The sequence below is a fragment of the Agelaius tricolor genome, unplaced genomic scaffold (assembly GCF_023055355.1).
Source record: "Agelaius tricolor isolate 1412-34295 unplaced genomic scaffold, bAgeTri1.0.p SCAF_4, whole genome shotgun sequence".
In the NCBI taxonomy this organism is placed as follows: domain Eukaryota; kingdom Metazoa; phylum Chordata; class Aves; order Passeriformes; family Icteridae; genus Agelaius; species Agelaius tricolor.
In genome coordinates, this window is record NW_027269264.1 from 21131593 (window position 1) to 21146046 (window position 14454).

At 34.9% G+C, this 14454-nt stretch overlaps 1 protein-coding gene across 3 annotated transcripts in view; it reads left to right on the forward strand.

The window, feature by feature from the left end:
- The window catches only part of AGTPBP1 (ATP/GTP binding carboxypeptidase 1), a 66156-nt gene that overhangs the window by 21903 nt on the left and 29799 nt on the right, over positions 1-14454 (forward strand). For all 3 annotated transcript variants that reach the window (XR_011678885.1, XM_071424839.1, XM_071424838.1), the window contains exons 10-20: positions 1009-1046; positions 2559-2767; positions 3172-3349; positions 4772-4869; positions 5881-5997; positions 6595-7307; positions 10749-10832; positions 11091-11177; positions 11264-11412; positions 12847-12934; positions 13645-13789. Coding sequence is in view for 2 of the 3 variants with exons in the window: in XM_071424839.1 (XP_071280940.1) it covers positions 1009-1046; positions 2559-2767; positions 3172-3349; positions 4772-4869; positions 5881-5997; positions 6595-7307; positions 10749-10832; positions 11091-11177; positions 11264-11412; positions 12847-12934; positions 13645-13789 (1906 nt within the window). In the remaining variant the exon portion in view is untranslated. The remainder of the gene's footprint in view (positions 1-1008; positions 1047-2558; positions 2768-3171; positions 3350-4771; positions 4870-5880; positions 5998-6594; positions 7308-10748; positions 10833-11090; positions 11178-11263; positions 11413-12846; positions 12935-13644; positions 13790-14454) is intronic.

Below are 14454 nucleotides of genomic sequence, written 5' to 3' on the forward strand. Positions count from 1 at the left end.
TGTAAAAAGTTGAAATTCACTGTGTAGGTGAAGGTGGTAACTTTAGATTCTCACTCAGGTGGTGGTTGTAGATTTTGGGCTTTTTTGCTTTGTTGGGTTTTTTTAATTTGGATTGGGTTTTTTGGGTGAACATAGGGTTAAAAAGTAGCCAAGTGCATGTAACTGAAGATAATCCTTTCTTTATATACCTCCACCTTTTCAAAGTATATACCAGTGGAAAACTAAATTTTTCATCTGATTAGCAAAGTATTAATCTCATATTGTGCATATTCTAATTTTATTACAAAAAGAAATAGCATTATGTGATCAAAATCTGGTGTTTGTGATCACAGAAGTAGGGTTCAAAAAACATGTCCTGTTCCTTTAAGGCTCAGCTAAACTTCTATGTATGAACATACTCTTTTATGATGTGACTAATCATGATATCCTTGTTTGTGGTCTAAGATCAGGTGCTTCAAGTCTATCTTCACAAAGAGTTGAAAAATAAGTATATATGTTTTGTAGTTCCATGGTTGAATTGAGGGAACATCTTTGGGTACAAGAAAAATCTCATGCTGAGCGTCTTGTGTTGTAGTACAGATTGATGGGCATTGCTTCTCAGTATATTCATATACTGCCTGCGGGTATTGACCTACAGTTTTCCAAAATAGTGTCCAATACTTTGTGGAAGCACTTGTTCTGCTGCTAACAGAGACATGAATTTCAGAGTATCACAGCCAGTGAGTGTTGGTCATAAACATTACGTTTTCACAGTGTTTTTGCAAAAGCTTGTATAGCTGGAAGCTTGTATAGCTGTTGCATTGATATTTTTAAATTTTGTCATCAGACTTCAAATACATGATCTTGTAGTAATATAAAAGTGAAATCTGTGCTACAGTGCAACCAGGAAAACATGAAGTTAGACTCTTTATAAGTCTGTAAGCAGTAAATATTTTATACAGTTTTACAGTGTTATAGATTAAGCTTACTGGTTGGTTGCTGTTTTGACTTTTCTTGTTATGTTGACAGGGTTGCTTTAGACACACTTGCTGCATTGCTAAAATCAAGTAAGTGTTTGACTACAAGAAAATGTCTACTTGAGCTATAATGTGTGTGTGTGTATATATGGACACAGTAAAACTAAGCATTAAGTTGGTAGCCAAAACAAAAATAAGGCTAGGAAACCTATAAATAAGTTTATTCTGCAGTTTCTGATGATTTATTTATGTTGTATATACATGAATGTTTAATACTTGGTTAGTGTTTTGTCAGTTATGCAGCAGAAAGGCTGCACTGCTTCTGCAGAACTGATCTAGGTCCAAGGTAGACAGATATCTTTTTACATTCACTCACCTCAGCCATTCAGTAATAGATGTCTATAGCTTAACTCCTGTGCCTCTTTTTTACACATACATCTGAAGGATGCCTGGGGAAAATACAGGTATTCTTCAGTACCTTCCTGAATAATTAGGACTTGGGTCCCAATAACAAATCTGTCAGTGACACATGAAATGGAATTAAAGGTAACAAAACCAGTGGTGTGTTTCCAGACATGGACTGTCTCAGCCAGCAGCAATTGATCCTCACAATGTCATCTTTGCAGATTTTGAACCAGCATTGTAACTAGCAAGGAATTAAAAACTCATTTTCTCCAAATAGTTGTGTTAAAGCGACAGCATTTGTAGTAGTTTCAGTGGAGTTGAATAAGAATTGAGATGCGATGAGATTTGCAGAAAACCATTTCACACAAATGGTGAGAAATTTCTGTACCGACTATCACAGAGTTTGTTAATGTTTATTCAGTGTGATACCTTTGTCTTACAGTTTGTGTATTTATGAATTTTGCAATTTCTCCTTGGGAGGCTTAGGAAAAGAAATATTTCCAAATTGTTGTCAGTATTCCATTCTGTAAATTGGCAGTTAAACTTTAATATTGAGGAGGAAAATGAGGTGTTCAAAAGGTGTGTCTTTAAAACAGGAGGTCTTGTTAATTTATTTAGGGATATCTTCTTCTTAGTGGTTGTAACTTGTAACTTCATATACTTTATATAATTAAATATTTTCATAACAACATTAGTCTACTATATGTATATATTCCAGCTGTCATACTGATTACCCAGTATTTGGGGTAGAATTATTTTCAGCTTATGAAATTTCAGTGATAGATGTAAAACTATATGGATTGCAAGTGAAAAAAAGTTTGTTTCAGATCTTATATCTGGACAGTGTGTGTAGATAGTGACAGATATGCTTTGTAGAAATATTTTTGGTTTTTAATTTACTGGGTGACAGCATCTTACAATTGTCTTTTAAGTGTAATGCATGTCGTTCTTCTAGTGCACCATGAAAATTATGTCAAATGTTCCAAGAATGAGTTTTAGGCTACTGGTCTTAATTTTCCAGTAATTTCTGTTTAGGTTGATGTAAAACTCTGCGAAGGGTGGCTAAAATACTACTCAAACTGAAACAATTCAGTTACTTGGATAACAAGAATAATTTAAACATTGAAAGTAAAATTTGAAAGTAATATCAAAGTCACTGGGCCATTTTAATTTTCTTTCCTAACTTTTTTTGCAAAGAAACAAATGCCAGGAGAGCAGTAGACAGAGGATATGTGCAGGCACTTATAACGATTTATGTTGATTGGCACCGTCACGACAATCGACACAGATACATGCTGATACGTAAAGGAGTGTTACAGTGCATTAAAAGTGTTACAAACATCAAACTGGGAAGAAAGGCATTTCTTGATGCCAATGGGATGAAAATTCTTTACAACACTTCACAGGTAAATTTATCCTGATGGGGTTTTTTTTGTTGTTTTTGCCATTTTGGCTATGACCTCAAGTTTGTCATATCTCTTAAGAGATTGATGGTCATTCCTGATTATGGGAATAAGGATTATATTCTGTACCCCACTGAAACATTGAAAGAGTATAGAATTAAATTTGTATTTGTTGTCATTTTGCTGTGGCTATCTCTGGGAGGGGCTGTAGAATTTAGTTTTAAAAAAGCGGGGGTGAAAATGCCTTTCTGTGGTGAAGTTTGGATTTTTATAGAAGATGAATTCGAGTTGGTAGAAGTTTTTCTGTCCTTTAAAGACGACATGAGCCAATTTTTTTTGTAAATGGTATATAAATGCAGATTGACTTTTAATTTGAGAAATACTTTTCTTTATTTTCCTGTTAACAGGAGTGCCTTGCTGTAAGAACTCTTGATCCTCTTGTCAATACATCCAGTCTAATAATGAGAAAATGTTTTCCCAAAAATCGTCTTCCTTTACCAACTATTAAAAGTGCTTTCCATTTCCAACTCCCAGTTATTCCTGCCAGTGGTCCTGTGGCTCAGTTGTACAATTTGCCTCCTGATGGTATGGTGATTTTGTAGTACTTTGTCTTTGAGTATGTCTAATTTTGCTTTATGGAAAGTGGAATCAATTGCACTTACTTGTGTTCTCTGCTAAAAGGACTCTGAGACACTTCTCAATGAGCAAAGGGTCTGTGACTGTTGATGTGAAGCACCAATTTCTAATGTTAAGTTTAAAGTGATAGACATTTTGTCCAGACACATGTGGTTATAAAATAAAAGAGGAAACAAGGACTAAAAGATGTTCACCAAACTCTGAAGTGTAAAGAACAGGCTGTATTCAAACTTAAATGGTCTTTTCTTTCAACTCATGCAGTGTATACATTCTCCTATGTGGAATGTGTTGTAGTGTATGTCCTGTCTTACAGGAGCTTGTATCCCTTCCTTTCTTTTTGTTATTTTGATAAGTTAGGATGTGACAAATTTAGATTAACGTTTGCCATTTGAAGCACTGGCTTTTATATGTTATTGTGGTTATTCCTTCAATTGCATGATAAGAAAGTAGAGCTGCTTTCGTGGACTGTTGCAGTCTCTTGGAAAACACTGTACTGCAAAGCATTTATATGGTTCTTTGTAGAAAATTGATTCATTCCATTGTGAACACCTTTCATTATTTTCAGGTAATTAATACATATTCCAATAAGGTATACTATCCAACCCAGTAAGCAACTAATGAAGTTGCTATCAGAAAGTTAATCTGAAATGAAGGGTCAAAGTCAGCTTATTAATATCTTTTATTCATGATATCTCCTGAAACAAAATGTAATCATAGTCTGAAAGTAAGCTATCCTATTGGGGTTCATGTGGGTCAGACTCCAGTAGTTCAAAGATTGTTTATGTTTTGTCTTCAAAGGAGAAAATAGATTGAGAAGTGTGTTTCAAAACCCACAGAAATTAAGTCTCTGCTTAATACAGTAGATTGGTACTGTATAATGCCTGTTTAGAAATGTCCTAGTTTACTAAAGGGAGGTAATGATATGATTTTTTAATAGGTTTTTTACCTGTTATAAAAAGAAGTGAAAAACCTAAAGGAAATAGGATACATAGTGCTTTGAAAGGAAGAAGTTCTATATTAAAAGGCATGTGGAATGTTGCGGGGTGGTAGAGGTCTGGGTTTGTTAAAAGTATAATCTTACATAGTCAGTATTGTAAAAGCAGTACATGTAGTCATTCTGAGTACACTAAAAAATCAGCATAATTTGTAAACCTCTGAATGAGCCTTTAAATGACAAGCAGCAAATTTTCTTCATGGAAAACACTATGAGAAAACTTAACTGCCCCAGCAGTAATTTACTAGTTGGTTTTCACATTTTTTTCAAGGAGTACATGAAAAAGAAAATAAACCCGGAACATCAAAAATCTTCTTTGAGCATGTATAGTTGGATTAAATGTATAATCTGCCTTTCAAAACCTTTTTGTATTGTAGTGGATGATGTAGTAGATGAAAGTGATGATAACGATGATGCTGAAACAGAATCAGAAATTGAAACTGAAATTGATGATGACAAGGACCAACATTATAAGGTTGGTAGAGACAAAATGAATAGGCAAAAGTCAGGTATAGCGATTTTTTTATTTAAGTTGCTTGAATCTGATGAATAAGGGCATTTTAAATGTTAGAAGCAGTTTGAGGAGGTTTTCAGGGCAATTTCTAAAATTAAAAAAGCTTCAGAAATTTAAAGAAGGTGGGTGCTGCTTAAAAATATCAACCATTCTTGTTCAGATTGCTTCAAGATTTTTGTCAAAATTTGTTTGCTTCACACGTGATGTATCTGGAGTGCAGTGGAGCAGAACCACAGACTCCTTTATCAGTGTTCTCTTCCCAACTTAAAATTCTCTCAGCCTGCTTTTCTCACATAAGCTGGTCCACATGTAGGAGCTGCTCTAACCTTTTCCAGAATTCTGGACTGGGATTGACTGGATCAGTGTTTCAGCAAGGTAGCTGAAGTTCAGCCAGCTGTAGAGGTAGACATCATACCTCTAACTGTTTTATCACTTAGGGAAGATATTCTCGTGTTCTCTAGCTGCCATCTGGGACATGGATGAGTATTTAGTCAGAACTGCCTTATTCTGTATTTTTATGTTATGTGTAGTTAGGAGTTAATAGAATTGTCAGTACATGAACTGGAAAAACATATTATATTCAAGGATCTCATGAGCCCTGATGGAGGGAGTATCTTCCATAGAAGCAGTATTGCTTTGTCACTGCAATCAGATGAAATCTTCACATTCCAAGTTCTGTACTGGGAATATACACAGATTTCATGTAAAATCTGCTATCTGTGTATAATAAGTTTGAATGAATGCAAGAAAATTGAGATGTTTGTAATATTGCTGTTGAAATGGAGGCTTAGGCATACTAATAATACTGAGCAGCCTAAATCTTCATCTAAGTCTGCAGTTCAGCTGCTTTTAAAATAGTGGTATTTTATCTTTTAAAGCATGGCTGTCGAGTAAAGGTGAATGTTTCAGATTAATGTTTTAGAACATCATTAATTTTGGATGCAAGATTAATTTGTTCTGGTGATCTTTCAGAATGATGATATTGAGACTGATATTAATAAACTGAAACCTAGACAGGAACTGGGAAGATCCATAGAAGAACTGAAAATGTATGAGCAATTTTTCCCAGAACTTTCAGAAAACTTTCAGGTAAAGTATATTTTTCCCAGGACATTTCTGGCCATGTCAGGTTGACTCTGGAATATACTTTGATGTTCTTTTTTGGGTGGATAGTTCCTCTAGCCAAGAATCAGGGGTCAGCAGTTCTGGACCTACATATGGGAGCACTTTATCGTAGGTTATTTAGTTAGGTGTTATGGTTGCTTCAGTCTTACTGAGAAGGGGGTACTGTGGGTAGCTGTAAAGGAAAACTGTTTTCTTTCTGATGTCTGATTATTGTATACAGCAAAAAATAAAATAGAGAAGAAAGATGTGAGATTTCTGAGAGTGCTTAATTGTATTAGACATCTCCTCAAATGCTGTACACCTACTAAAAATAAGTATTTAAAATATCCAGGCAATTGTATTGACTTTATACTTTGTTTTTAATGAACTGCTTGTTATTGCGTTAAGGCCTTTTTGTAAAAGACAAACTTCATTGCTCTGATGCCTTATAACAGCTGTCACCTTTTAAATTACATTTAAAACAAGGAAAGACAAGTGTTTCTAATATACATGAAACTTGGAAACTGCTTATTTTTTTTGTTAATAATTTCTTAAATTTTTTTTTCACCTTTGTTTTTTAAGGAATGGGACTTAGTTTCCAAGGAACCAAAGCCTTTTGTACCTGATGCAAATTTGAGTGGACCTATTGTTGTTCCTACAGCCAGTGAGGAGCACTCTGCTGAAGCAAACCCATCAACAAAAGGAGTTGCTTTAAAGGAGTGCAGTCCTTTATTGACAGAGGAATACAATAGAAGGCCAGTGTTTCTGGAACTACCAAAGAAAGATAACATGAAAGGCGGTAGTTTACATCAGCAAAATGATCAAAGAAACATGCTTCCATCATGCCAGTGTCTAAGCCAAGAAATTGTGAAAGGCTTGGACAGAATCAGTCTCCAGAACAGTGCAAAAAATGATCAATATTATGGTACAGGGTGTGTACTAGAGAAGGAAAGCAAAGCTGGCATTACCACACTTGCTTCTAGTAAACCCTGTGAGCATGTTTCACCCTGTGGAGGTAGTCTCTTTGAAGGATCATCTGTCCAGCTGGGAAAACTCTGCTGCACTGGGGTGGATTCAGAGGAGGAGGAGGATTCCAGATCTAGTTCATCAGGAGAACATGCCACACTTCAAGTTTCTGATGTATCGCCAGTTCATGACTGTGATCTTTATCTTGAAATGGTGAAGAACACAAAATCTATTCCGGAATACTCAGAAGTGGCCTATCCAGATTATTTTGGCCATATTCCACCCCCATTTAAGGAACCTATTCTGGAAAGGCGATATGGAGTGCAGAGGTGAGTTACCAGACTCCTTTTTTTGTTGTTTTTTTCATTCCTTTGAGAAGCAGTGTTTAGGATGAGATTAACCGGATGATCTCCAGAGGTCCCACCCAGCCCTAGCTATGGCTGTGATTAACAATCAATGTTACACTGTTTACTTGGGCATCTAAAACTGTTTCCAGTGAAAAGCAGTTTGAAGGTAGGTGAGTATGCTTTGATCAGCACAGAGCCATAAAGAGGAACACAGTCTGGTTCTGTAATTGCTAATTCTGGAATTCAGTTTCTAAATATGAAATTCAGTTTATATTTTCCCATTCTGCCTTCCCCTCATTTCCCATGTGAATCTTGTAGTTTGCAAAATAACAAACCAACCTACAAAGCCCACCAGGAACCAAACTAAAAAATCCTCACCTGAGTGCTCTTTTCAGGTGTTAGCAAAGATAAGGCAGTTAATAACTAAAAAGTTTCTTCACCGCTTTTCTCCGCTGAACTAAAAATCTGTCTTTCAGGGAAACATAGTGGAAATAGTTAAAAAATCAATACATTAAAGTGTTTTGCTTTAGTATTCAGAGTATAAGAGAATTTAGACTTAACAAATGCTGAAGATCCACTTTGTGTTAGGTGCTGCAGAATGACATACAACAAAAATGTATCAACACACCCTTTTATTTTTTCACTGAGAGATAATAGAAGATGATGAAGAGTGATGGTATTTTTCAGAATGATTTGCAAAAATGCTATGAAAAGCTGGCTAATATTACATAGTGAGTTACTGTAAAGACATGTGAGTACACTAGCAGAACACATAGAGCTATGAGACCTTGCCACTTGCCTAAAAAATTATGGGACTGAATGCCTTCACCTTTATACTCATAACTATAACCAACTTAATGAGTTTCTTTGTATTTATATTTAGATATTAAAATGATTAAGAGATTAAGTGTCCTTAGCTGGTTGAATGAAAATCCTTCAGCTGTTTCACACAAGTAATGAAAAAGTGATCTTTGTAGTGAAATAACAAGTGCTGGAACACTAATGCCAAAATGAACATATTATACAGTGTTGAAGGAGGAGAATCTTCCCTAGCAGGTTATTTATTGGCTAGATTCAGCTGATTTAGAAGGGAGATAGTCTAGAGTCAGGAATCACCTAAGAACTGCATTTAAGCAAATCTTGGAAATCCTTATGTATGTTTTTGTAGTAATTAATAATTCTGAATTTCCCTGAATAAAAAAATTGAGTGAAGTGAGATACAATTTGTCTCATTGTTAGATATATAACACTGGAAAAATAAGCCTTGTACGAAATCATCCACAAGGGTGATTTCTAGATCATGAAGATAATTTTAGGGTATATTTTAACTTGAAATGTTCTATTTTTGTTGTATTTTTAATGTTGAAAGGAACTTTTTGAGTTCTTGTGGGAACAAGAATGAAATACCAGGTAATATGGCTAAACTTGGATCAAAAATCATGCAACACATTTTTAAGGAAAACTGTTTTAAGAATTCCATTTTCTACAAACAACTCAATCTAGTTGCTGCAACGTAAAAATCTTCTGATGACTTTTTTAAAAAGGGCATAATCTTTTCATGCTTTCATAGTTTATAGCAGATTGTAAAAATTGTTTGGTAGGGGACATGGAAAAGCTTTAAAGTCTTTTACAAAGCTGTGTCCTAACTCTTGATATTCAGTGTGATTTATGTTGTCTGTCATGTAAGCACTTAGTTACTGCTCATTGGGTATGTCTTACTTAGAAAATAAATGGTTGCTTTAATCCATCCATGTAATTTGAGAAAATATTGTGTGGGGTCTAAGGTGTGACCTAATGGATTTTCTTCTTATTTTTATTAGAACAATGTAAGATTTAGGGGTTTTTTTAGTCTTGCAATGTGCCAGGAGATTAAGTGTTTTTGAATTTGTGCTTTGGAGTGCTTTTTCTTTCTCTTTTAAATTTAGTAGTATGTAATTATCATGTATCACTGTTAGGATAAATGATATTGATTATAGTTGAAGTGTTTTATACTACTCTATCTTTTTAGGAAGAAAATTATTATATAGCAAAATACTCTATAAATTTGGGCATTTCTATTCCTTAAAAATTTAGTTGGGTTGGGGCTTTTTTCCATACACTTTAGTGTTTTCTAATCATCAGGATCCACAAAGGAGTAGTCTCTAAGCACAGGGCTCATATCAACAATGTTGGTTCTAGATTTCTTTTTCCTTGAATTTTCTTTAAATAGTTTGTCTTCATTTTTTGGAACGTGAAAATGTCTGCTACTACTTCTCATTCTCATGAGCATCTTGAATACATTCTCATGAGCATCTTCTTTGCTTTCATCTACACTGGTAATTATAATGGTATTTAAATGATGTTATTATTTATAAAATACTTACAATGGATTTTCATTGATGGATTTTGTCTTGGCAAAACTCCTGTGATATTAGGAAGTGTTAGGGCATTTTAGAGCTGAGGCATGCCAAGATCGAACGAGTTTTCTAAGATCAAGTGTAAGGTCAAAAATCTGTAATTCTGTCCTGAGCTGAACCTATTCAGATGGATTCTGGTGAGTCAGCCTTGTCACAATATTGTCAGTTGAACTTGAACTTGTGACTTCTTTTCTTTTTCAGTTAATTTCAATTTAATACAATGTGCTAGAGTTGTGCACTTATCTTCTGTTTCTCATTTGTTAAGAGTATGTATTTTAATTAAATTTAGAATTTCCAGCCTGAATGTACTTTATCATTCTGTTTCTGTAGTCTTCATTGTTAATCTACCTCCTTTTCTTCTTATTGCAGGTGCTGTGCAAGCTTTTCCACACAGCTCTGCCACTATTTTTCATGCTTCAACTGCAGCACATTCTTGCTTTTCCAAGCCAGGACCTAGATACTGCCAGTTGTGCAATGGTTTTATGATCTGGATAAGCACACACCTGACATTTGGCTGGCATCACCAAATTCTTTCTTATTTGTTACGTAGTCGATAAATGAACCTAGATTTCCAGAGGTGAACAGCTAGTTCACTAACACACTGACTGTATGAGCTATTCCCTAAAACTCTTTAATTTTGGTTATGGTAGGATTCATTTAAGTTACTAATGTTATCAAGTGTTGTCATGTGTTAAAGCATTAACATAAGTAATGTTTGAGTAATTTCTGCTTCTATTAGAAAGTATGAAACTGCAACTTTCCTTCAGATAAAACCCAGTGAGCTGTGTGAATGAAAACTCAGGTCCCTCAGATACAAATACTGGATTCAGGCAGCTCTGAATGCAGGTGTTTAAACTTAAGTACACCTTGACTATGCACACATAAGTGGCGGTGAAGCTGAGGTCTGTCTGAACTGTACCCTGTCTTCATGTCAATTCCATTAGTTTTCCTGTATGAGGCAATTCCTCGTTTGTGATTGGAAACAGCAAACGACAATTTAAGTGAGAACTCTGCTTTTCTTTTTTAGGACAAAAATCTGTCAAGATATTGAAAGGCTGATTTATCAAAATGACATTATAGATAGAGTTGTGTATGACCTTGATAATTCGAGGTAAGTTTCTACCTTTCTGTAAACAATATTCAAGTAATACTCTAATACTCCAGTTCTACTTTCTCTGTGATGTGGCTCATAATATTTACAGCAGATTTCGTACAAAGTTTGATCTGACATAACAGTGCTTTTGCTATCTGGGCTGTATTTGGAGGAAAGATCAAAATAGTTTCTGAATTGACAAGTGAGGACTAAAATAAAGCTATTTGGTTTAGCTAAGTTTGTTTTATTCATTTTGGTCCCTTTTTCTACTCATAGTTTTTCTGTACCAGAGGAGGCAGATGTTCTGAAGTTTAATTCCAAGTTTGAATCTGGAAACCTGCGCAAAGTTATTCAGATCAGAAAGTAAGATCTTTCAACTCTACTTTTCATGGTTTAGGCCTTTTATTTCTGCTTTTTATGATCATTGATCTGGTTTTGCTAATTTTCAGAAATGAATATGATCTAATTCTGAACTCAGATATAAATAGCAATCATTATCATCAGTGGTTCTACTTTGAAGTCAGTGGAATGAAAACTGGCATTGGTTACCGGTTTAACATCATCAACTGTGAAAAGTCAAACAGTCAGTTCAACTATGGTAAGATATGTTTCCCATTCTTTGAGAAGAAATATCAAAAAAATACCTGTGGCAGTTACCTCAGCTGTTTCCTTCCCTCCTCCATAGGATTAGTAGTATTCATGTTATCAGTTTAAATTCTTTATTTTAATAGTACTGCTAGAAAATGTTTTGATAGCTGTGATTAAAAAGAAGAAATGCATCTTAAACCAAGGGCTGTCAGTTTTTTAAATGATGTTTTGTTGTAAGTGAGTCAAAAGCAGAAGAAATTTACTCGTAGCTGCAACTACAATTGTCTTAGAGACCATTGGGCAGGGGAGGACAACAACAAAGCTTGTTGATTCACTCAGATCAAGAAGAACAACAGTTGTCATCGTTAATCCATTTTTGCATAGGGGTAGATGTGAATGTAAGTGGAGACATTCCAAAACAGTTTTGTCTTATTGATGGTAAGGAAAAATAAATCTACTTTGAAATACTGGGGTTCTTAAATGAACATCACTGTCTCTAGTAAATAGTGTTTGCAGTGTGTGCCTCATTCAAACATTTACAAATGGCTGAAAATACCTTTCTTCCTCTTGTCTGGGATTGTGTATGTCACTGAGCTTAAAACTGTTTGTTTTTTCCTGATATATATGCTAAAATTTGTCCTTTAAGAAGGAAGAAATTCCTCCTCCCACCTCAAGCTTCAAAATTTTTTTACCAAATAATATTGTATTCTCCTTTGCTGTACACTTTCCTCCACACTGATAAAGTCACAGAACACCAGGTAGTTTGATCAGTAATAAGATGCTTTTAAGTTACTTATTAATCCTTATCAGTCAGTTTAGATTTTTTTTTTATGTTGTGCATATTTAATAATTTCTTCTGATTTTTTCAATACACTGATTGAATCAGTCAGTGTGGTTGGCTAATAATCTAGATTATAAATAAATTATACTCAATTAGTATGTATTTTTTCTCCTCTAACTTCATATTAAGAATTCTATGTAAGTATACTATCAAAAATAGACTTTGAAGAGTTACTTGTTAAAAACATTGTCCTGAAATATCAGTTATTTTTCAGTTATTTACATGAATGGATGATAGCATCAATTTTTTGTATACTCTGTGAAACCTTTTCATAGTGTGAATTGGATGGAGTGGAACTGAATACTGCTTGTAATCTACCTTTCATGCAAACCTCAGCTTTCATTTAAACATTCCATTTTGGTCTTTCACAAGTCTTGCTCTTTTCTTTAGTTGTTATTTTCTGAAAATCAGCAATCTTTTGTCAACTGGTTTAAAAAAGCACACAGTACAATATCCAGACATTAATGAAAATACACTCAGATAGTGAGTGAATAAGTAGAGGTAATTTGTAGACTGGTGTGAAAGTGGTGATGTTAATAAGTTTCTGCTAATAAGTTTCTGTTTAATGGTAAGGATTAAAGTGAGTTGCAATTCTTCTTTCAGGTATGCAGCCCCTCATGTATTCTGTTCAGGAAGCACTACGTTGTCGACCATGTTGGACTCGTGTTGGGACAGATATTTGTTACTACAAGTAAGTACACACACAGACCAAACATACAGCAAATCTTCCACTGAAGATTAACATGAGGTACAGTTTTTGAGCAGAAGTTCTTTTTTCTGCATTTGATAGTTCTGTTACTCTGTTGTGAAAAAGGGTTTTTTTCCTAAGTCACTACAGAGAGTAATATATGTGATAGAAATATACAAGGTCTCATTTTGTAACCACCCCACTTATATTTAAGCTGTTAATATTTTATATTTTTCTTAGAAATTGGACACTGTTTCTGGGAAGCTTTTAAGGGAATGTATATATGTATGCTTACTTGAAATCCTATTAGTAACTTCCAGTAATGCTGGTCTCATGGTCCTTGTGATGAGCCTTGTGTAATCTGTGGTGGAATTAGAGGAGTTCTAAAACACAGGATCAGATGGTGCAGCATATCAATATGTAATCCTTCTTGTTTGCTAGCTCTTTGCTTGCTTACTTTTTCTGATTTTTGTGTTTATTTTGTTGCTTGTTTTTGTTTGCTCACCTTTTATCAATGTAAATGAATGTGTGTATCACTGTTATAATAAAGTATCTTTAAAGCTGGTGGGAGCCTGTATTTAACCTGTTTGTACATAGGAGAGAAATACAGTCACTGAAAGTCCTTCTGACTCTTAGAATGTGTATTCAGAAATAATAAATAGTATGAAAAAAAATTACTCTAATGTGTGTATTACCTTCATTTTTTGATTTAGGAATCACTTTTCAAGAAGTTCAATTGCTGCTGGGGGCCAGAAAGGAAAATCCTATTACACAATTACATTCACTGTGACTTTCCAACACAAAGAAGATGTGTGCTACTTTGCTTACCATTATCCATATACATACTCAACTTTAAAGGTGAGAAGCTGTATCTGTTACATAAATGAATACTTATAATATTAGTATAATATATCACATTAATGACTGAATTAATTTTGCTTCTTTTTTTTTGAAGTTCAAAATGCTCCTTTCAAGGGAGAATTTTCATAATATTAGTATTTAGATTGACAAAATGTATAGGTTGTTCTAATGAACAGTCCCAGGAAAAATAAAATTGATGCTTACAGGCTTAGTGGGTTTCCTGGGTATCACAAAGATGATTATATGACTGGAGCATCTCTCTTATGAGGAAAGACCTTGAGCAGAGATGACTGAGTGGGGACCTCTGAAAGTATCTGAAGTGGGGTTGTCAAGAGGATGGAGCCAGGCTCTCCTTAGTGGTGCTAAGAACTGGGACCAGAGGGAACTGGCACACACAGATGCACAGGAAGTTCCACCTGAACATGGGAAGGAATTCCACCACTGTGCAGGTGACCAAGCCCTAGAACAGATTGCAAGGAGAGTTTGGGGAATCTCCATTCCTGGGGAGTTTAAGGGATTGTCTGGACACAATCCTGTGCAATGTGCTATAAGATGGCCCTGGCCCTGCTTGAAAGAGGGAGGTTGGACCAGATGGCCCACTCTCATCCCTTTCAACCTTATGCTTTCTTTGATTCTGTAATAACTGACTGGAAGCCATGCTA